This window comes from Vulpes lagopus, chromosome X, assembly GCF_018345385.1.
Source record: "Vulpes lagopus strain Blue_001 chromosome X, ASM1834538v1, whole genome shotgun sequence".
Classification (NCBI taxonomy): domain Eukaryota; kingdom Metazoa; phylum Chordata; class Mammalia; order Carnivora; family Canidae; genus Vulpes; species Vulpes lagopus.
The window spans coordinates 26,486,703-26,509,036 of record NC_054848.1 but is presented as its reverse complement, the minus strand read 5'-3'; the positions used below and the strand labels follow the sequence as shown (position 1 = coordinate 26,509,036).

Genomic DNA, 22,334 nt, shown 5'->3' with positions numbered 1-22,334 from the left:
AGCCCAGTAGAAAAGGGCAGAGAATAGAGCTGGAGGGGAGGATGAGGGGATATCCAGCACAGTCTCTTAGGTCAGAGAGGTCCTCAGTTTTCTAAGTACATGCAACATTTAAGGGGTTCATAGACTGGAGTTTGGGGTATGGAAAAATGTACTGGGTCACCTTCCTGCACCTTATTCCATCTCATTCCTTCCTTAACCCTATTTGTAGCAAACCTGTTCTCCTCTGCTGTCAGACAGCAGTGAGATTGCTTATGAGTACATAAAAGAAAAAAAATACAGATCTTCCCCCACAATAAAAGAGGCCGCATCTCCCCATGGCAGCATAGCAGAGTGGCATAGGCCTCAGAGCAAAACTCCCTGCTCCAGTCCTTGCACGGTCACATTCTCACCATGGTATCCAGATGAGCATAGCTCGTGGTAAATTCTGGAGTCAGAATTGCAACTTGTTTTTTCCTGGTGGCAGAGCCCCATGTTCCATTCAGGTCTCCAATTCACATCAAAACAGGAATAACAGCTACTATAAACAATGTATTTTCATACATAGCATCATTATAGAATTTATATATGAAATGAAGATATATGTTACGGTATTTTCTCAATGCCTTTTCCTAACAAGCAAAATTCATCATCTAACTGAAACTGACAGTAAAACAGTTACTGTGATGCCCGTGTCATTTCTTAATAATACTTTGAGTATTTAATTTCTAAAATAACATCAAGAGTTGGGAACAAGTCTTCAAGTGCCTATAACTCCAGTCTAAAAAAGAACTTAAAGATGTATTTTTGAGGATTGCCATCTGTCAAATTTAAGAAAAAAAATCTGAATAGCGATTTCTTATTTTCCATTCTTTTTTGTTGTCCAACGAATGGTTCCTAATAGTTTTCTAGGTGAACAGTGAGGAAATAGACTTGAGCCTTTATGTTCTAGAGAAACGTATCAGCACTCCTGAATCTTCCGTGGGCAATTTAAAAGTGCAAAACAAACAAGCAAAACAGAATAAAATGAGAAAGGAGAAGCCTGACAAAGCACAAGTGTTGCAGACCTTTAAAGGATTGATTTCTGATGTGTACAAATGCCCATGCCGTGAGGTTTGTGTCTTTTCATTGAAATAAACATAAACAGTATTTAAGTGATTTGCCCCATTGACACGGAGATTTTGTCACTGATTAATAGCAAAGGCCACAACTTCCTCATGCCAGAATACTAATCCTTCTCCCCCAACAAAGACAGGGGCAGACCTAGAATCTGCAGCTAGACCAAGGGACAACCTCACCCAAAGGGAATCCTAGTGTGCCCCCCTCAGACCATAATAGAAGCTGCCTCCACCACTCACTGGCACAAAATTGCTAAAAGACAGCATTAATAAGTCTCAATTTAGGAAGCAAAATGCCAGCAGAAGGGCTATATTTGCTTTAAAATAGCAAAACCAATCCTACCTACACGCACAAGTCTTCCGTGATAATGTTTACATTTTTATTTGGTTTGTCAAGGGTAATGAAGAAACTTGGCACCCCTTTTCTCTTGTGTTCATGTAGTTTAGTTCTTGTCTCTTTCGTCCTGCTGTCGCAGACCGTAAAGGGAGATCGGTGTCCACGGTGTCCCTTCAGCTGGAATGTTCTATGGGGAGACAACGTGGAGCAAAAAAAAAAAAAGAGGATATTTAAAAAGAAAAAAGGGGAACACGTTTTAAACTGTAAACTGAAGTGGAATGAATCAACCAGAAGAGAGAGTGCAAAGGAAGTAGTTGAAAGAAGATAAAAAGAAAAGCAGGCCAACAAAATAAACGAGCAAAGGGAGACAATAAAATCACTAAGGGGGTTCATGTTAAAATACTCGTGGGACTCTAATCGAAGATCTTATGTGAAGGTTGCGAAAACTTACTGCGCTAATGAAGGCTTTCTTTGCAGAATATTCCCAGGCTTGGAATGATTTTGCATAGTTAACCTGCCTCCTCATATGGCAAACTTTAAGATTAGCAACATTTGAACTGTCCAGGCCCTGCCACTTTGCCCATCAGATGTTCCATTGGAAATGGTTTCCTTTTAGATTTCTTGAAAATAACAGCAAAAGACCAACTGTGCCACACCATTGGTGGTGGTGTTTTCTTCAGAGTCTACGCCAGTGGTTCTCAAACTTCAGTGTGCTCTTTTCTGATTCAGTAGGTCTGGGCTGGGACCTCTGGCATCCTCACTTCTCAAAAGTCCGCAGGCGATGCCGGTCTTGCCCTCCTCTACTTTGAGAACCACAGCTGTTAGACACGTACAGATGCTTCCTAAGAAGCCCGTTCAGCCCCGGACGAGCATAGCCTGAATTTCATGTCCTTACAGCCCTACCACTTTAATCTTCGACTGAGGGAAAGCGGTGAGGGGAGAGAACTCTGTGATTTTTCTCTCTCAGATTCTCTGAAAAAGAAAACTCTGAGCCCGCACACTTAATTATCTGCAATGAGGTCATTTGCACCCAGGTCATTTATTTAGGCAACAAGTAGGCTCGCTGGAGGTTTAAAGACTGTGCTCGCAGGGCGGTGCGTGGCTTTCAGGTTCCCAGGACCACCTTAAGTCCCTTCCTCCGTCGGCCTTTCCTCTTTCCTTTCCGTTTTGCGAGGCTGAGCCCCGGCGCCGGTCGCCGGAGCCCGGGTTCCCAGGTCGCTAGGTGGGGGCGGAGCCCGGCCCGGCCCCGCCCCGTCTGCCTGCAGCGCCCCCTCCCCGCCCGCCGCCCGCCGCCCGCCCGCCTGCCCGCGCCGGCTCCTCCGCAGTGCTTTCTGCTGCGAGCCTGGGCGGCGGCGGCGCTCGACTTTCGGGGAGCCCGGCGGTTCTGGGAAGCTCACTCCTCCGCTCGCGCCTTCCTTCGCCCGCGGAGCCCTTGCAACCATGAGGGAGCAGCTCAAAGGGTGAGTGCATCACGGCCCCCTCGGATCGCCGCAGTCCGTGCACTTGTGGCACGAGCAGTGGGCGACCGCGGGCGGCCAAAACTTGGACGAGCGCAGCGGCCGGCCGGACTCCGGGCGCCGGGGCGCCTCCCCCGCGGGTCCTTGCTGCGCCGCTGCAGGTGCGTCCCCGGGGCTTCCCCCTCGGCGCCAGGCAAGCAGGGAGCCCCCTTCCTCGCCTTTGGGATGGGCTCGGAGAGATAAAGCTGATTTCTCGCCGTACCCAGAGGGGACGGCGCGTTCCCCACACGGGGATTGGGGCCGCGGGAGCTTCTTGCTCCTTTCCGGGCTGTGTGGACGTGAGCCAGACAGGCTGTTCCTAAATCGTCGCTCGACCTCGCGGAGGGAAGGGGCGCGCGAGGCTTTACCTTCCATTGCGCCGCAAGTGCCAAAAGGTCAACTTTCTGCCTGATTTCTTCCGAGGATTCCAACTGACATTCCCCTTGTTGGATTTTCTACTGTGCTCGTTCCATGCCCCAAGACTTGCAGAAATCAGGAAGGAAGGAGAGAGAAAGCAATTAAAGCCCAGAAGTCCAGGATTTGACACAGAGGATCAAGGGTTTTTGTTATAGTGGGGGTTTTTTGGTTTTATTTTTTGGGTTTTTGTTTTGTTTTGTTTTGGCTTTGCCCTCTGGGGTTGATTGAGTGTGCAATCATTTCTGGGTGTCCTTCTCTCGTGTTTCTCCAGGTGTCTGTGCTGGTCTTTAGGCGAAGTTTGTCATTCCAGATCTGATCTTGGCAACGAAAAGGGCAGGACACTTTGTTTATCTCCGTTAAATTGGAAGTTAAGTTTGAGGCTTAAATTGAAAGGGTTCAGTTGCCTGATGGAGGCATAATATTAATTATAAAATGCTTTAACATCATGAAAGCAAAATGCATCCGATTTAAGTGGCAAACCCAAGTCTTTAGGTGAAAACTACATTCTTCCCCAGCCCGGAAAGCTCCTCTTGGTCCGCCTGCTTTGTTATCCTTGTCACCTCTCATCACCACCACCCCCCCCATCACCCTTTCTCTTTTGCCTGGATTTCTTATTTCCTTGTGCCACATCCCTTCTTTGCAGGATACAGTTGCTCTTGGAGAAGCAGGAGGACCAAATGAAACAACACGCTTATGCGAAAGGTCTCTGACCCTTGATCACCGTGGAATTGGTTTCAGCCAGTGTTGTTTGATCTTGGATTGGACACGACCCTGAAGTGAAATTGCTTTGGCCAAAGTTGAGGGTGGGTGGGATTTAAGCCCAAAAAGCAAATAGAGGGAGGACAAGTAACAGCTGGCACAATCACCAAGGCAATCATCTTTGGCCTGGCTTGAGCCAAACAGAATAAAATGTTAAATATCCCAGGGAACAAGAAGTGGGGACTAGAATAGGATTTCTGATGCTGAGATTGACACCCGCACCCCAGCCCCCTCCCCACGATAGCAGAAACTTTTAAATATATTTTCCCATTCCCACCCTGCCAATATTCCAGCAGTGCACGCCAAGTTCAACATTCAGCATGCAAATGCCAAGGTTCCTCTAGAAAAAGAGTCTGATCCCCAGATTAAAGGGAAATGATTTTGTGTGTGTGGATCAATGGGCTCCAGATTATATATGAAGCCAAACTCTAATCCTCTGCAAATCGCAAGAGAACGGTACCTTTTTATACCGCTGCATAGCGATTAGTTTCCTCCCCGGGAAGTAGTGGAGAGATATTTTTTAGAAAGGCAACTGTTTGGAATATTTTCAGTACCCAATAACAGTGGTGGCAGAAGAAATCTTATTTTAATTAGGCAACTGCCATTTCCCCGGCGAGAGAAGTAGAAATTTGTTACTTTTTATAAGTGTTTAATGTTTGTTTTTAAGAAACTAAAAAAGCAATTCCAATAAGTCTGATTATTCCAGCACTGACAGCAGGAACAGCTCTGAGGCAGTTATAATAACCTTGCGCACTACTTGAAACTAAAGAAGGTGAGAGAAAATTTAAATTGTATGGTAGGAAATTAGGTCAGCCCTGTGCTCAGTAGAGTAATGCTTTAATTTCTTATTATTGACAAGTGGGTGTTGCCGGGGTCTTTTCTCACATCCAGTGATTTTGTATTTTAATTTGCATCAGGTTCCTGTCACAGACCCGAATTAAAGGGAAGGGAGAGATTATTGGAGTTTGTACATATTTGAAAAAGAGGGGAAGTCAGAGTTTGAAGGCTGTTCGGAAAGGCATATCTGCCAGGCTTTGGAACCATCAGGGCCAAAATCAATAACATTTTTTAAAGACTTTAAGAGCTTTTTAAAGATTATTTATGAAGCTCATCTCTGTCTTAATGGGCATGCAGAATTTTGATCTACGTCGAATATTGTTATCCTCAGAAGACTGAACAAAGATGTACCCGTTCACTTGTGAACAGGTTTCAGAGTTTCCTTTGGGGTTGGAGAGCGAGTTTCTGATGCGATGTGAAAAGTGAAATACAAAAAAGAGACACTTACCAAGAACGGCACCACCCACACTCCCACCACCGGCTCCCCAGCACAGCATCTCTCTCTCTCTCTCTCTCTCTCTCTCTCTCTCTCTTTTTCTCTTTTTCTCTTTTTCTCTCTATGTTTTCTGTAGATTCCAGGTAGACCTGAGCTGCATCTCCTGGAGTTACTGAGAATTCTCTCCTGTTTTTGAAGATAGACACAGAGTAATAAATACAGCTATAAAATCTTTGTTGATCACCAGCAAAAAAAAAAAAATGGGTTTGTCCTTTAAGGCAGGATATGGATAGGAGTCACGCAGATTTGTGCCTACCGGGGCCTCCTGCCCATATTCATCTTCTCTTTCTCTTCTGGGGGTTCGATATGTCTCACGAGGGCTTTGAATTCACCGCATGCTGAAAACACCCACATCCAGTGAAGCGAACATTTGGCTCATCTTATAGTTACCAAAGAATCGGAAGTCATTGGAGCTGGGTTGTCAATCGTTCTTAACATTAAATGATGATGAGATTATTTTTCTATTTGCGAGGATTAGTCACACCCTTTATTCTTTTCTTCTTTCCACTTGCGCTCACTTCTCTTGCTTGGTTCTGGTTTGCAACTGAAGTGAAACTAAGGCTGTAAAGATGAAATACAAATCTGTTTTCTAGTTACTTGGCATTGCTTAAAAAGAAAAGGGTTGCATGTTGGAGGGCAAGGAGGTAAAGGGCTTTTGCATTTGTTGTTGGAGTTCATTTAGCTAGGTTATTCAAGACCCTCCAGCATCACAGGTAGGTGGGAAAATGAGCCCCTGGAAAGGTCCAGTATCTAATAACCTGTGAAGTGAGGATACAATTGGGGGTTTAGAATTTCTGCTATCTTCCAGCAAAGGAAACAACACTTTAGCTAAGGACTGATGGATTAAAACAGAATTTTGGAAGTCCTTCTCACAATTTTGAACCACTGGCATAATTTCCTTAGAAAGGTGGAAATGTTGGTGGATCAAGAGTCGTGAGGTTTATTTTGGAGAGAGGCAGCTACAAGAAGCTTGCTTGCACTCCATGTGGGGATCCCCCCTGTCCCTTGTATGCAAGTTTCTCTTTCCTTGGGGAATGGCGTTTGGTACAAGTCACCGTGTTCTTCCCACTTGAAGTCCATTACAGATGCTGTCTTTTCAGAGTGCCTGTCTGTGTTTCTGTCTGATGAGGTTTATCAGAGCAGACAGATATTTTCCTGGCCATCTATTGAAGATGTTGCAGTCCTCCCACACATCGTGGAGAGGGGACTTTATTATCATGCATTGTATGTATGTATTAAGGGCCTAAATGTGTGGACACATGTGCTTTCCCCTTCTTTTCCCTTCCCCTCTCCCTGGCATTCCCATATGTGTGGCCCTGGGAAATGACAGAGGCCTAAATGCAGGGTGGTCTTTCCTTGCTGGGCACTTGTGTACAGAATTGGTACACAATCACTTTCTGAGCTAAAAAACACCCAAGAACAAGCAACACTTTTTCCGTGAAGCTGCAAGCTGCAGCCTCCTTGTGCTGTGCATATAAAGTACCAGTTCCACCCACCTCTTCTCCAGATCATAAACCAGCTTGGTTGTGGTGCTTCCTAAAACCCCCGAAAGCACGGAGGACTGCATGCATCTTCTGCTCTCCTTGCCCTTTAAGACCGACGTCACTCTGGTACATTCCCTGGCCTGAGAAGCCCCTGTTGCACTCCTCAAATGCGAATTGCCTCTTGCAGAAGAGTAAACCAGAAATGAACATGTCGAGAGTCTGAAAGGGCCCTTTGCAAATGAGCATGGTCTTGTGACTTTCTTTACGAAGTCTTCCCGGTTCCATCACGGGATGGTCAATATCAGAGGGGATGGTCTTGGAAGGTGTACAGTTTGGGGAATTTCCACATGCTTTGTGACAGATTTTCATATTTTACAAACCACAAGAAGTATTACTTCTTTTAACTTGTTTTTTTTTAAACAAACAAACAAACAAACAGAGGTAATTCACATGGAGTGTTTTTTGTTCTCTACAAGATGCCTTAGGCTTGCTTGGCTGGCTTACCACAGGTGGATCCTCATCGATGGTGTCATCAACTAATAAAAAGCCACTTTTAGCGGCTGTTAATTTGGGGACAACATAATAATAAAAGCAACCATTCATTGAGCACCAGAACTTGCTGGTCACCTAATCCCTTAAGTCTCCCAAGTGAGCAGGCTTGCCCTGGATTGTGCAGTGAGTAGGGCACAGAGCCAGGATCCAGGCCTCAGCTTGAAAATCTGTGTTGAGGTCGCTTGACCTTGTTGCCTCCCCAAACTCTTTTTTCCAGGCGAGGCATCTGCACTTGGTGTTTGCCTTGAAGAGTCCACGTATTAGGATTTCTCTTCTCTCCAGCCTCGCCCTTCCCCTGAAGATTCTCAATAGGCTGTGCCCAGGACTCCTGAAATACCTACTTTTGGGGTTGCATTTTACCCTATCAGAGCCCGTCATGTAATCCCTGAAAACTGGAAATCCGACGCTCTGGTGATTTATGCAGATGGGCCAAAGTGAGGAAAAGTATATGTGGTTATCTCTCCTGGATTTAGTCATGCAACTGAATTAGGAACAAAGGTGTTTTGTTCTTTTTGTGGCGGGAGCTGATAGCTGGCAACTGCACTTAACTGCAAGAAATGGGGGAGAACTGTGAATGCTTCATTCAGGCCCAAGTAAATATAGGGAAAGGTGGAGTGGTGTGTGGAGTACTGAGTAAAAAAGACACTTGAGAAGTGAGACACGGGGAGAGGGAAGGTAGGATAGATTGGTCAGGCACTGGCTAGACCTTAGGCCGAAGTGAAATGCAGTCCTCGTGGGTATGAGACCTGGATACGCAGAAGAAGGAGTAATGGAAAAATGTCAAGGGCAGTGAAAGCCAGTGAGAAGTGAGGCAATTTATTTATTGAACCGATGTTCTGTGTCTCTTTGACAGGTTTGAATACCACTTGTCCGTGTCCCTTCCGACAGGTCTCCATTGGACAGGTGAAGACATCCTGGGTTTTGATCATTGATTACATAACCAAGTCATTTGGTAATAACAGAAGCACAGTTGACCTGTGGCACCAAAAAGAAACAAATTCTAGTTGCCAAAGCATGCTCTTGTTGCCTTTTTCCTTTTGAGGGTGAAGGTAGCAGCCTCTCTGCTTATAAGAGACGTTCTTGACGGCATGATGGAAGCCCTTTGACATAACTATGCCGAGTGAATCAGAAGCAAACCACACTTTTCCTTCCTCCTTTTCTTTACTACCCATTATAAATTCTAAAGTCTCTCTCTGTGTTTTCTGTTTTAGCCACGAGACCCAAACAACTTGCTGGGACCATCCCAAAATGACAGAGCTCTACCAGTCTTTAGGTAAGGACATGGCCACGTTTGTGCCAGGTGAAATGACCGGGGACTCGCAGGATAGTTTGTAGTGTCACGTTGTTGGTTGTCTCCATCTAATACTGGATGGTTGAAAGGGTGAAAATAATACCTTTCTACCCAAAACTAACAGCTTTCTTTTTCACAGAGCTTCTTTAAAAATAAGTTTTCGAATGTCATCGATTCCTGAAAATTCAATATACCTGAGAGGGCCAAAGGGTCTCTGTAGTTTTCTTTGCTGTGTAAAAGGATGAAAAAAAAATACTTGCAATTTATGGCAATTGTTTTTCCCACCAAGAAAGAAAACTGTTTCAAGTTGTTCTTATTGATTTCTTCCCCTCGAAACTCAAGACAGAGCTTTTTGCCAAACCACCACCATGGTAGGAATTTTCTGCAGTCTTTCCAGTGCTTACAATTCCCAAGCCTGTCAGGTCATCAGCATGAGCATTTAAATGATTTCTCTACTATGTCTTGTTTTGTGTTTGTGTGAGAGCCTGAGGATTTTCCTTCCCCATCATAAGTTGGGATTTTTTTGAACAGACGCACAGCCTCCAAAGAAAAAAAAACATCCATCGTCCTAATGCTTCGTGAAAGTCCACTCTGTACCGTTTTAGATCTTTGGAGAGTAATCTGAAATGAATTATCTTATGTAGTAACTAGTTGTTTGTTTTGTAATTAAAAAGTACATCTTCTCTACCACTAAAACAGTTTTATTAAGTCTGCTTCTTTGTGAATGCACATATTTCCAGACTAAAAGGCACAAGGAGAACTCTTTGGATTTAAAGTTACGTGACAATGCCCATGGGAATCAGGATGATCAGACAAATAGTCACGTGTGTGTGCTTGTGCACACGTGTATATCCATACGTGTGTGTAGCTATTGCTGCCTTGCTGCCATAGGTTCTTATTGTAATGAATTGCAGTTACAGAGACGTGGGGTAGGCGATATTAGTCAAAAAATTGTTTCCCTAGACTTTTTCTAACTATACATGAAATGAGTTCCTTCTAAAAAATCTGAAAAATACAAATAAAAAGCATGAGAAACAAAAGATGTCACTTAAAATTCTACTGGCCAGAGATATCCAATACGTTTCAATGAATGCCATGTCATTTTAGTCTTAGCAGTATGTGTGTGGGGAGTGTGGGGGTTGTATATGCATGCACATATGTACACAACACACTTTTTAAAAATTTCAAGAAAATTGGAATCAGCTAATGTTTAAGTGCTACATTTTCAGCTCTCCCAGAAGGCTTCTGGCTTACAGTGCTGCACTGTTTAGATCACAGGTGGAAAACTTAAATGCTTAATTTTGGCAAATAAGAGAATAGAGGCTTCATCTGAAATAGGCAGCAGCTTTGCTGGGCAAGCAGGCCATCCTAGCCCTGTAATCTTAGGACTTCCCTTTTTTAAGAGAAATGAGAAATCTGTCGATCAAGAGCTCATTTGAACTCTTCTGGGAGCCTCCTGATTATAACCCCAGGTTTACATAGACTCAGTCCACTTGTGATGTTTTACCTTTAATCACAGTGATGAGTCATTGTAATATTTGAATTTACTTTTACTTAACATTTTTTATTATAGAATTAATAATTGCTCATATTTTTAAAGTTTAAAAATATAGACAAGCTAATGAACAAAAAAGAAGAAAAGACAAATCCTCTATAACTCACCTCTTAGAGTTAACTAATGTTTAATAATCCAGTGGGTATCTTCAAGAATTTCTTTCTGTATATGCATTTTCACAAAAGCTAGATAGTGCTGTTTTATAATCAGCTTTTTTTCACCTAAAGGCAATGTACCATGGCCATATTTCCATTTCATTACATTGTATTCTCTACTGGCTTACTTTTAATTGCTCTGTAATGAGAAACCACAAACGTGGTTGATAAAAAGCTAATTATGAACTATCAATGAATAGATGTTTGTACCTTCAGTAGGAATTAAATACACCTTTTATCATCTTATTTCTGAAGTTTTCTCAATAATTCAAATGTGCTGGTAAACTAAAAGCCAGTAATCTGGCGTGATTTTGGACCTTGGGCAAATCATCTGACTTTGAGAGATAATGGAATTCTCCAGTTGCAGGGGAATTTAAAGCCCGTTTATTACAAACTTTGTCTTTGAGGAAATCAACTTTAGTGAGATAATTTACATATCCTAAAATGCAGCCGTCGTAAACGTCTTAAACGGTCAGCTCCAACCTCCTTTGAAATTCTGTTCTTAGCTATGCCGATAACAACTATCTTGGAAATGAACCAGTGTTGACATTTGTTTTACGTCTTTCTGAAATGAAAATTGCCAGTGTTTTTGTTGCAATCAGATGTTACTTAGGCTAACTTTTACCAAATGGTGACGCATCCAATAACATCTTCCATTTATTGAGAGCGCACTGTGTGCACTGCACGTGGATCACGTCCACAACTGTTGTGCACCGTGGATGGTATCAGCATGCATATTTCACAGGGCAGTGAGATCAGGTGCAGAGAAACCATTTATCAGGGCTACACAGCTCTCTGGGGCTACACTGGGATTTGGTCAGGGTCCTCTATTACCATTTTCACTCATCTCCTTGATTTTATTCACTCAGTAAAGCATGCCCATGTACGTTACAATGCACCTGCTACAAATATGTACAAATTGACAGTTTCACCTGTAGATAGTTATTTGAATAGTATTTCTGGAACAAACCATTGCATTTCTGTAGATGGTGTAGTAGGTTCATAGATGGTAGGCAGTGTTCCTTTCAGTTTTGCCGGGCACCGGCAATGGTTGGATGAATGGTTGATTTTCTTTGTTATACGTCTATACCCCTGAGATGACTTACATGATTAACTATTATTTCTGCCTCACTCACCCAGTGTAGTGTTTTGAAGTTGAAATATGGGCATATCATACTGAAAAGAAGCCTTTTATTTCTTTGTAATTTTTATATACTGGCTTATAGTTGCTATTCAACAAAGTATCCCTTTAGGTCCGAGTTGCTGCTTTGAGTTCTAGAGTAAATGGTTGGAAGCATTCCTCTGTACTCAGTTCATGAAAGGTATCGTGAAAGCAAAACTGGTGTGTGATTGGGTGTGTTAAATGTTTTAGACAATACAGGTTTAAAGTAGATCCCTCACCTAATAGAACTCGAACCTCTTGTCTGTGACATGTTGAAAATACCAAGATGTTGCTTATCCCCTCTCTATCCCCAGTTTCAGACGTTCTCCCCATTGAAGCTACAGTGGTTCACAATATGCGGGAAATATTACACATTCCTAAATATGCCCACTTCTGAGAAGACTTCCATTCTCGAACTGGCCCAAATTCCCCACTAGCCCGTTCAACACATGTTTGTTAATGTCCCTTCTCCCCAAAGCATTCAAGTGTTCCCCCTCACGCTCTGCCTGCCGTCTGGACAGAATACTGGTATAAAGCCAACAACGTTTTGGATGGACCATAACAGTAGTATTTGTGCCCTGACTGATGGAAGGCTGTGATGTTACTTCAAATGTTAATATTTGCATTCTCTAGTTAACAGAATGGTAGGTAATTTTCTTTTTCATCCTTTTCCTTGTGATTTTCTACAATGAGTTTACATTACTTACAATTAGATGTTTAGCATAAAACGATTCTTCATCATTACCGCCTTCCTTAGTGTCCCTACGGCTGTAACAATTCACCAGTGAGAACCCACGACAGGAAAGTGACAATAACCACTCACAAACCTCCCCCCGCCCCAACATCACATATGTCTGTATAGAATTTATGTTTAAGTACCCTGATTCCCACAGACTTTGTCAGGTAACTTTTAACACCAAGAGATCGCCTCATGTGTTTTAGTTTCTAAATATGTCCTTCCACAAAAGAGCAGACCGAAAAATTCTTAGTGGTAGAGAAGACATGCCTAAACTTTTTGGTTTAAAAAAAAATTAGAGATTTCATTTTAAATTATTCTTAACAGACCGAACACAGCTTTCTGGAGTGAACTCTTATCAAATGTTAAAAATATTTTGCGTTTTCACCTTACTTTATAGACTATGTACCTGCCCCTCAAAATTCTAAGTTTAAAGGGGAAAAGTTGTCAGACTTCCACACTAATACAAGAGAAGGCATAATAAAGAAATGATGTAAATGTTCACAATGTGACAACCTGACAATCATTAGTAATTTGAGGATTGGAAGGTCTCCAGAAAATTCTTTATGCAACATAAACAGTTTGGCAAAAGTGTGGTCTTGTTTTCACAAGGAGGAAATCAATAAGAACAACCTAAAAACAGTTTTCTTTCAGCATTTTTCTCTGCCCCCAGTGTGGTGGGGTGAGGGGTAAATTAAAAAAAAAAACTAAGTTTCCCATACATATTTTTACATGGGCCTTATTAGTATTCCTATCTTTGTAATGAGGGCATGGGACCAACATGTCTAAGAATTTTGTTTATTTTTCTCTTACTTTGGGCTGAGGTGAAGCAGGTTGTTTCCTGAACTTGCTGTGATCATAATTTTTCAAGAAGCACCTTTGGCTGACTCTGCAGACAAACGCATTTCTAAAAGTTGAATCATTCCTATTTTTAAAACTGCATATTCTAGAAAACAAACAACAGGGAAAAGATCCTGCCACCCATCGTCGGTGTCTTACAGGCAGAGTGAGGCAAGTGGTTACCGAGTACAGAGGATCTTGAGATATTTCCTACAAGACTCGCTGGGCCATCCGTTTGTTGTTCAAAAGGCGTGTTCTTCATCATTTCTTAGAAGCAATAATCTAGCTGATACGTGAGGTGAATTTCAGATTTCCTTTAGCATCTTTACAAATATAACGAAAAGACTGTTGTTCCATTATGTTATCTTGGCAATTCAAAAGCTACAAGTCTTTAAGGCTCCAAAAGCCGTTTACAAAATCAGTAGCTGTTAGATAGTGATGTGCTCCAGGATTTATTTTGAAATATTAATATAAGACTGATTTATGTGAAGTGCCATTAAATGATAAAAAGCCTGTCATTTTTCTCATGATTTATGTTTCGGTGCATAAGTTCATCACTAAAATTTTTAAGTAAATATTTCTTTTAAAAAGCCCTCACCCCCATAATATGTACTGCTCAGAGATCCTCGAAGTAGGTATTGCTTAGTCTCTCTTACTGGGATCTATTAATTATAAATACAAGAGAATCAGGTAGTCCTCTCCGTGGTTCCCTTCGGAGCTGCATTGTGAGGTGTTTACATTAGTGATCGTGGTGGTACAGGACAGGAAGAGCAGTTTGCAACGGGGACTCGTGGGTAAAAATAAGATAATATGAAAAGAGAATCGTGAAGCTTTAGGGGTTAGCTGAGTATTCCAAACCATTTGCTAAAATCCACATGCCCCATATGATCTGATGTCACTTATTGCAGTTTCCTTTTTCTGCATTGCAGCCCCTTTAACCTCCAGGGTTTTCTCTAGGAGGATCAGTTGTCATCCTTCCCTGCGGTTCTAGCATGCTTTAGAAGGATCTTGTCGCTCAAAATTTGCAACTCAGGGGCAGCCCCAGTGGCTCAGCGGTTTAGCGCCGCCTTCAGCCCAGGGCGTGACTCACCGTCAGGCTCACTGCAGGGAGCCTGCTTCTTCCTCTGCCTGTGCCCCCCCCCATAATTAAATAAATAAAATCTTAAAAAAATTTTTTGCAACCCATTCTCCAGCATGATGTTCACCCAAATGATACGAAAGCTGTCAGTTTTTAGAAATGGATTTTGAGCGTTTTAGGCAATCATAGGGAAAGTGGTCTTAAAAACTCTTGTGATTTGAAGACAGTCCATCAACACGTGGCCCTTAGCCTGGCATCTGTTGCCTGAGAAGAGCTTTAGAATGTTAAAATGAGGGCTTTGGGGATGCCTGGGTGGCTCAGCAGTTGAGCGTCTGCCTTTGGCTCAGGTCCTGATCCCGGGATCTGGGATTGAGTCCCACATCGGGCTCCTTGCGGGGAGCCTGCTTCTCTCTCTGCCTATGTCTCTGCCTCTCTTTGTGTCTCTTATGAATAAATAAAATATTTTTAAAAAATAAAATAAAATGAGGGCTTTGTTTTAGGGTCTGGTGGGTCTGAGGCCGGTGGGATTCTTCAGCAGTACAAGTTAAGAGCACCAATCAATTCCCAGTTAAGTCATGAGGCTAAGAGCTTCGTCAAGTTACATGAGTAGCATTATTAATAAATGAGCACAGCTGGCCAGATAGTTAGGAACACTCCATAGAAACCCTGAATCTCTTTCCTCAGTCGTCCATGAGGAGGGAATACCGTTGAGGTCTGCAAGCTTTCCCTCTCTGTCGAACATTCCATTAAGCGCTCCCTCCAGAGGATGCTCTACAGTTGGGAGCTGCGGGATTCTGAACGACTATGAATTCCTTTTGCATCGGGAGCTTGTCCTCATGCTTTTCTCAGCATATTATGTAAACTGTTCTCAACTAGGCTGCTCAATATTTAGCATATTCTTTTCCTTGTCTCTTGTCTCCAAACCCTTAAGTATTAAAAACCTTCTGTATTTTGTTTTTCTCCTACCATAATGCCTTGAACGGGAAAGAATATCTAAATTGAGATTCCAGCTTAGGTGTGACCTTGGGCTAATCTTTTGCTTTTTCTTGGTCTCAGATTTCTGATTCAGCAGGTTGGGCAACGAATCTTCCATCTCTGAATGTCTGGTTTTAATTCAACTCCTGGCCAGAGTATGGTTTGGTCTCGGGAATGCAGTGTGCATCTCTCCAATTCCTCTTGGTCACTACCAGCCTGGAAGATGGGAATCATAGGATAATCATATTCGTAATAATTGTGCTTTCATTTGCATAGCACTTTACACTGTGTAAAGTTTTCAGAAATAACTGTATTTAATCCTTACATGGCTGTAAATTAGGTCTATAGCTGGCACATGACCTGAATTTCGTATTAATTTGTGTCACATCATCTGTCTTGCCTTCCCCTTGAGTATAGTTCCCATTTTTGATTTGGAAAATAATGCTACTGTATCAGTGGATGGGGTAGCTGTTTCCTTCTTTCGTTTCGGACCTGAGCAGGCTGAGGCACAAGACCTGCTTTGACTTATTTGTACTGACATATGGGTAGAAGATAAGGAACCAGGTCCAGAGCACACATTTTATGGCTCCTAGTTTGCTATTCTCAAAGGAATATCCATTACTCCCAGCATGATTTATAAAACTGCTTTATCAGCATAATTAAGCTATGGAATCTCAAATGACGTTCTTTATTCCCTAGCTGACAAAGTTAGCAGTGGAGATTTACTCAGATTTGCAAAATAGAAGACATTAAGGCTGTTATAAATGTTCTTCCTTTACTAGCTGCTTATAAAAAGAAAAAAAGAGAAATAATCTGTTCTTTTAATGTCAGTTACAATCAATTGATTTTCCCCATTTGTAAAATAGAAATGTAATTTTCAAATCAAAATTTATGGCACTTTAATGGAATATTCTTTTATAATATTTTTTCTCGTTCAAACAACTTGATTTAAAGCTTCTAATTGAGGAACATAAATAAATAGATACTTCCGATCTGCATCTTCTGAAGCTTATTTCAGAGAGGAAACTCAAAAAGATTCTCTCTCAGACTGGTTTACAATTTAAAAGAGCTGCCAAATTGTAGTTTAGTTGATCCAAATAAGAGGAGCATTAAGGTTACACCTGCAGCTCTGAAAAAAGTGCTGGATGTGTACAATTTTATGTAGCTGGGTCTGCAGAAGAAGATTTTTGCACACGGAGTAAAGGCATCTAAAAACGTGTCTGCTCTTATTCAGACACTTCCAATATTTCTTTTTTAAGCACACAAGTCTGATTACCTCTGTACGTCTCTCGGGAGCTGCAATTTTGCTGGAAAGAGATTCGGAACAGTCAGAACACTCACATAAAATAGATAGTGAGTTTTTAAAGCCTGTACCCTCTACGGTAGTAATAAAATGACCTAAAAATATTCTGAAAGACTATCTCATGACATAGTGGATGAATCATTAGCTTATTTATGAATTGGTGATATTCTGTGAGAATGTTTCAGAATTTGCCACTCTACAGTCCTGATCCCTTGCATAACTCCAGGGAAGGCCTCGTGCCCCCTCATAAATTGAAGCTTACGTAACTGGGACATACGTTATATCTGAGTGTGTGTATGTGCAAGCATGGGCATGTGTGGCACACATATATTTATTTATGTACATATTCTTTATCAAGTATCTATTTTGATGGAAAGGCGGTATTTGGCTTTCTCATTCTGGGAAGAGGCTGTCCGTTTTAGAGCACTGCTTCTCAAACAGATGAAGGGCAATCGTTTTGTTTTTTAAAACGTATATAGGACATTACAGACTTGCAGGTGATGCTGCTGACGCTGACCGGTATGCATTCACACTACATGTCACTCAGCTGCACCAGTTCAGCAACACCCAGCCTGATTTGTGCCCTGTTCTGGATGAACCCATTGATCACGCAGTTGGATGTCATGGCAATGACAGGTTGCTGCAAAAGTTACCTAACGTACCCAGCTTCCATATTTGCGAAGAACCATAATTTGAGTAGCACTGTTCCAGAGTCGTTAATTTTTTAAAGAATAGATGTCAAATCAAGGGACCTTGGGTGTGTGTTGAGGGGTTCTAATTAATTGACACCAAACAAGAAGACCTAAAAAAATTGTACTTATGGGATTTTATAGTTCGCCAGTTGAGTCCCATTGAGGCAAAGGAGGGGGATATATCCTCTTTCCCATTTCATAGACCTTGTTAGCAATTATTTTGGAGGCTGAAGTAATAAAATCGCCCTGTTCCAGAAGAGGTTTGTGTGTTAAGTAGCAGGGCCCTTGCTGCCTAGTTTAATGCCTCCCCCACCCACAGAATTCACTGCAATGTATAGAATGTGATAGTTTTCAAATACAAGTTTGTTTCTGTCCAGAATAGAAAACGTGGTATTGTGTGCTCTTGACGTTATGTGACAAATTCCGTGGGGAACTGATTGATTATACTGTGACTGTACTCTTGTCATTATCTGCGTTTAGGTTGGGAGGTAAGGATATAGCAGCAGAGTTCATTGACTTTGAGACTGGTGAGACGTGGGTTTGAATTCGGCCTCTGCCACCAGTTCTCTGTGGCTAAAGACAAAGGCATTCACGATTTTGAAACCCAACTTCCTGATTTATAAAGTAGCTAGGATGATACTCTCCTTGGAGAGTGTACTGAGGATTCGAGATAATGTATGTAAAATGACAAAATGTCTAACATAGTAACTTCTCAAGGAATTATAATTGCTGTTAATGATGATGATAATTATGATGATTCACTATTTATTATTCTCGGTGTTATTTTCCTATACCATGTCCTCCGTATCCAAAATCTCTTGAATTCCTGGGGTGCCTAACTGGCTCAGTTGATGGAGCACGTGACTCTTGAACTTGAGGTTGTGAGTTTGAACCCTAGATTGGATGTAGTGATTACTACTACTACTACTAATAATAATAATAAATAATTGAAAAAGCAAAATCACAGGGCACCTGGCTGGCTCAGTCGGTGGAATGTGTGACTCTTGATCTGGGGATTGTAAGTTTGAGCCCCACATTGGGAGTAGAGATCACTTTAAGAAAATCTTTAAAATGAAACCCCCAAAACAGTAGAATCTCTTGGGTTCCTGGGTTAGGATAGCGAGGGACCCCCAGGTCTAGGTTTTCAAGCCTGACACTCAAGGAGCCACTTAATTCTTCTAAAGTTCTTTACGTCTTAACCAAGGCACAAATGTTCACCTGGTCACAGTGTATCCCAAGTACAAACTTACTTCAGTTTGAAGTGCAAATTAGAATAACACATTTTCTACTGTTTTCTTTATCTTCCTTCCAGTTCTAAAATAATACACCTTTTGCAATAGAAAACAATATACACCATAACTTTTAACCATAAATGCAAATGGCTCTTAATACATATATATGTGTGTGACTTTATAGCTCTCTACCTATGTCTTGAAGACCTTAAAAGTTTAAACATCAAATATGTGTCGTAAAACCACACTGGTAGAGAAACATGCCCAATAATTCATAAGTGAGGAGAAGCCTGTAAAATAATGTGACGCACTAGGAAAGATGGCTGACGTGTAGTAAATGCCTTACAAATGGTGTTGGCACCATTATGGGGAGGAGGGGGCAAGAGAGTGGCTACAGAGGTAAGGAGGGATGACACCATAAGTTTTGTATGACATGTTGAGGATTTTGATGCTCAGATTTTTTATTTGGGTGACACATCCACCAGGGTCTAGCCAGAAAATAGAAACCACTCTCATTATTTCAAACAGACGGTATTCAATGCAGTAAATTGGTTACCCAGTTATGGAAAAGCGAAGAAGACAGCAAGGAGCCTCTGCTGTACCAGGGCTGGAGGGCAGTGGCTGGAGGTGGTATCACCCAAGCCCCAGAAGCCAAGGCTGTGTGGGGCTGGAACTTGAACCAGTGGCCAGTGGGGACCACTGAGGGAGGGCTTGACCAGAGGGAGCCAGAGCCAGGAAGGAGACACAGCCACTGCCAGAGCTTTTGCTGAAGGGAAAGGAAGGGAAGGGAGAAATCACCTGGCCTCTCCTCTTCTCCGGCCGTCTGGTCTTCCGCCAGTACCTCACAGTTGGCCAGATTTCTCTGGAAGCGCACTGGGAAAGGTCAGAGAATGGATTTGAGAAGCAATAGGCAAATGACTGGAGTCCAGGAGACCTTGTGGGTGGGGACAATATTTTGTCCATACTGCTCTGCAGGGCTGAGGAAAACACAAAGCCTTAACTGCTTTTGTAGGGCTTTGGGATGCTGAAGTGACTTTAGGCACGAGAAGGTCACACTAGGTTCCAAGGAAACTGAGCTGAAAACCATGAAAGAGGAGGTGGCGAGAAAAAGGAGTAGTGGCGCAGAAGGCCAAACGCTAGGACTATGCCTCCATGCATTTGATTGTAGTACCTGGATTGTTTATAGTTGTTTATGCCGAAGTGTCTCAAGGCACACAAACGCATTTCTTTAAAGCAGGACCTGTCTTCCTCATCTTTGTCACTGGTGCCTGGCGCATGATAGCCTCTGAATAAATAAATGTTCATTGAAGGAAACACCGTAGAACAAGGGAGAGTAATTTTGGTGGGGAAGAAGACAAATACCACTCAAGGAGACAGAAAGATATAAATGATGTTTTCCTAAGGCACATTATGAAACTGGCAAGACGGAACTCTCTGGAGAGAAAGAGGGTTTCATTGTTGTTGTTTTTTCCAGAAGGTAGATGATAAAGCCTCATGGTAATAAAATTACAGAATATCAATGAAGCTACTGATTTTTCTGGCAATTTGATATCTTAGCAAAACCAGGTGAACTGCTCTCCTGGCATTCATTTTGTCCTTCTAGGACAAAAGGGAATAACTAATTGATAACCATGGCAGTAAGACCCTTGGAAGAGGGCACCTGGGTGGCTCAGTGGTTGAGCATCTGCCTTCAGCTCAGGGTGTGATCCTAGGGTACCGGGATCGAGTCCCACGTCGGGCTCCCTGCATGGAGCCTGCTTCTCCCTCTGCCTGTGTCTCTGCCTCTCTCTCTGTCTCTCATGAATAAATGAATAAAATCTTTAAGAAAAAAAGAGCCTTGGAAGAAAGGGCCAATGTGGATCTAGAATTTAAATAGCAAGGAAAGGAAGAGGGGGGAAAATACAATTTGATGTGCTACTAGCCTCATTTATTCATGGGTTCCTCGGCTGAGTAAACATTTAAGAGAATGCCAAGCATTGTGAATCCTAAAGTTTAGAATGACAGGATAAGAATATTGAGGAAAACCAGGCTATTGAAGGTGTAAATGTTTTTTATGGTCTCGTTTTTGGAACATTAAGATGGGTATGTACATGCCCAAAGTTTTGGAGGATGAAGTTTATGTGTAAAAAGAAAATAAGAACACCTGAAATCTCAGCACCCAGAAATAACCGCCATTTACATTTTAGAGGATTGCTTCTAGTCCTTTCTGTGTATTTTTATACAGTTGCCTAAGATAAGAATTGTGTTTACATGGTGTATCGTACTTCGTTTACCAAATATCATAGGTTTTCTTCTTCGCAGTTCTTCAGGGATGTTACTTTTTCCCCAAGTTGCCACTTTCTTAAAAATTAATTCCCATTTTTCAGCAATTACTTTGTGATAAAGTAAACACAAAGGAAACACATTCGTGTTGAATTTATGGAAATACATCTTGAAGATGCTGGAGACTTGACCATAAACAGGCTTCCGAGAAGAAAGCCTTGTCACATGTTGTGATGCCTTCTGTCCAACAAGCTACTTACATCTCAGAGATGTTAAAGCATAAAGTCAGTGTAGTCCAAAATAGGCAGTCAGTCATCAGAAGGCTGATAAGGAAAGTTTATCCACTGATAAATCTGGTTGATAAATTTAAATGGACAAACACTTGGCTGCTGCAAATACTTTAACGGATAACATTTCTCGTACCAAATATTTATGGTCTCAAGGTGACAAGGCAACTGTCCTTGGAAACTTCCAGTATTACAGGAAAATCTTTGCCTTCTTAGCAAATAAGTTTAGACAGGAACTCCACCTTATGAGGAATTTCTGGAAGTTTTAATTTTTATAATAACTGATATATAAAAATTCACTTGCCTTTAACTTACCACTCTGGAAAAAGAATGAAGAGCAGAACGCTTTATCTTCTAAAAACATTTGTGGCTACAATTACCACGTTCTGCCCAGGGTTCTTTCTTGCACTGTCAATTAAGGCTTGTAGCCTCTTGCTCCAGATGCATTTTCTGACCAAGCTGCAATTAAAGAGTGTGGAGCTAATAATTTTTTCCACAGTCGTTTCCAATTTTTTTTCACTACTGTCAGTCTGTGAGGAACATCTCTGTGTATAAAGCCTTTGCATATTTGATTCACCAAAGTGTAATCATGGAGTCAGAGGGTACTAGAGTTTTTCAGTTTCTTGGTCTGTTTGGCCTGAAGCTCTCTCAGAGGTTGTGCTCATTTACACTCTTAATACATGAAAGCGCCCATCTGACCGTGTCTTTGCCAGTGGGGAGCCTTATTTTTACTTCGGTTATTGTAATAGAGAACATAAAATCATCTTATTGTTATTATTCACATATCTTTGATTACTAGTGATCATGAACATTTTCTGTTAAATGTTTACTGAGCAGTTTTCCTCTTGTGAATAATGTAAAAGCAAAAGCAATTTAAGCAAACACAACTCTTCCAAACTTTTCTGTTGTAATGCAAACTTTTTTTTTATTGCGTTGAGGGACTCTTGGTGATGAGAGACTCCTGATTACATCAGTACAGGTTTTGAATTATGCCTCAGCTTTCTCTTCTTCAAGCTAAACAAGCCTTATTTCTTCATCTGTCCTCAGTGGACCTATTATCCACCCATTATGTTAGATTTTCTTATTCTCTGTGCCAACTCCAGTTTCTTCACATTTTTAAATATATGCAGAGCTCTGAACTACAGTGGTTCTCTTAATAAAGGGCTAATCAGTTATGAGTGGAGGAGGGAGGCTGCTTCCTGCCTTTTGAGTAAGGGAAGCTTGTACATACGACCGGTATGGACAGTTTACTTTTGCAGTCTTCTGGGAGGAATTCTTTTCTCCATTAATATAG

General features: G+C 41.8%; 1 protein-coding gene and 1 long non-coding RNA gene across 11 annotated transcripts in view; one reads left to right on the top strand and one right to left on the bottom strand.

Annotated features, from left to right (window-relative positions):
- Positions 1–22,334, top strand: part of DMD (dystrophin) — a 2,057,113-nt gene that overhangs the window by 1,906,394 nt on the left and 128,385 nt on the right. For 8 of the 10 annotated variants that reach the window (XM_041741334.1, XM_041741335.1, XM_041741332.1 and 5 more), the window contains one exon: positions 8,684–8,745. In XM_041741334.1, coding sequence (XP_041597268.1) covers positions 8,684–8,745 — 62 coding nt within the window. Of the gene's footprint in view, positions 1–2,739; positions 2,892–8,683; positions 8,746–22,334 lie in introns of those variants that run through there. The other 2 variants (XM_041741336.1, XM_041741337.1) reach the window with 1 other exon arrangement.
- Positions 1,482–2,735, bottom strand: LOC121483099. The gene is made up of 2 exons (XR_005985690.1): positions 1,883–2,735; positions 1,482–1,618 (listed from the first exon to the last, which is right to left on the bottom strand). It is a non-coding gene; the product is annotated as an uncharacterized LOC121483099 (long non-coding RNA).